At 34.8% G+C, this 1,514-nt stretch overlaps 1 protein-coding gene across 1 annotated transcript; it reads left to right on the forward strand.

The window, feature by feature from the left end:
• Nucleotides 1-6: 6 nt before the first annotated feature.
• On the forward strand, nt 7-585 carry LOC107299741 (zinc finger protein 664-like; the record flags this gene model as incomplete). Its single annotated transcript, XM_029286844.1, has 1 exon — nt 7-585. A coding segment is annotated over one exon (579 nt), but the record flags the coding sequence as incomplete, so codon positions are not given.
• Nucleotides 586-1,514: the final 929 nt, after the last annotated feature.

Genomic DNA, 1,514 nt, shown 5'->3' on the forward strand with positions numbered 1-1,514 from the left:
AAACCACATAAATGCTTGGAGTGTGGAAAGAGCTTCAGTGTGAGCGCAAGCCTTTATAAACATCAAAGGATCCACTCAGGAGAGAAACCTTATAAATGCCTGGAGTGTGGAAAGAGCTTCAGTCAGAGGATCAGCCTTAACGTACATCAAAGAATCCATTCAGGAGAGAAACCGTATCAATGCCTGGAGTGTGGAAAGAAGTTCAGTTTTCAAGGAAACCTTTATGCACATCAAAGAATCCACTCAAGGGAGAAACAGTATAAATGCCTGGAGTGTGGAAAGAGCTTCAGTCAGAGGGGAGACCTTTATATACATGAAAGAATTCACCCAGGAAAAAAACCACATAAATGCGTAGAGTGTGGAAAGAACTTCAGTCAGAAGGGATATCTTTATAAACATCAAAGGATCCATTCAGGAGAAAAACCACATAAATGCCTGGAGTGTGGAAAGAGCTTCAGTCGGAGGGAAAACCTTTATACACATCAAAGAATCCACTCAGGAGAGAAACCATTTAAATGCCTGGAGTGTGGAAAGAGCTTCAGTGGGAGGGGAAGTCTTTCTAAGCATCAAAGAATCCACACATGAGGAAAAACCATATAAATACCTGGCAAAGACTGGCAAAAACTTTGGAATAAAAATATTAAGCTTACAAAAATGGTAGCATATAAAGAAAACTTACATAAGATGTTTTATAGATGGCATATGACACCAGTGCGCTTAGCGAAAATGTTTAAAAATGTTTCGGATATTTGCTGGAAATGTAAACAACAGCCAGGCACTTATTACCATGCCTGGTGGACATGCCCTATCGCTAAGAAATATTGGTCTAAGATCCATAGATGGTTGGAAAAGATGATGAAACTACAGATAGAATTTAAACCGGAATTGTTTTTGTTAAGAATAATTATGGTAAAGAGAATGACTATTTGATATTGCATGTTTTAACAGCTGCAAGGATAGTATTTGCCCAATTTTGGAAAAATGAGAATTTACCATCTGATCAGACTATAATTTCTAAAATTTTAGAGTGTGCAGAAATGGATAGACTAACATTAGAAATGAAAGAAAAAGATGATTCAATTTATTTTAGAACTTGGGAAAAATTTTATCAATGGTTAGAGACACGTTAGAACTTGAAGGATTCAATATTTTAGAATAAATGACTGATTTTTAACCGAGTTCTAACTAAAACTTTGATGATTATTTTTCTTGATTTTTATGATTATTTTTCTTGATTTACTGATTTTTATTTGTTACTTTTGATTGGTAGGAATTTTTGAGATTTTATTAGTTGTGTTTACTTAATAGATCAACGTATTTGTTTATTAACTGTTTTTAATATGTTATAGTCTAAGCTTCGGTAAAAATGGTTGAATATGATATTTACTCATTATTATGATCCGGACGGTAGCTTGTTTGTTGAAATATGTGATTGTACCTATCCTTATTTTACCCTAAATCCTTTATCCCCTTCCCCTTTCTTCCCACCCCCTCCCTTTACCATACCTGTATTG

The sequence above is a fragment of the Protobothrops mucrosquamatus genome, unplaced genomic scaffold (assembly GCF_001527695.2).
Source record: "Protobothrops mucrosquamatus isolate PMUCROS unplaced genomic scaffold, P.Mucros_1.0 scaffold5401, whole genome shotgun sequence".
Taxonomy (NCBI): Eukaryota; Metazoa; Chordata; class Lepidosauria; order Squamata; family Viperidae; genus Protobothrops; species Protobothrops mucrosquamatus.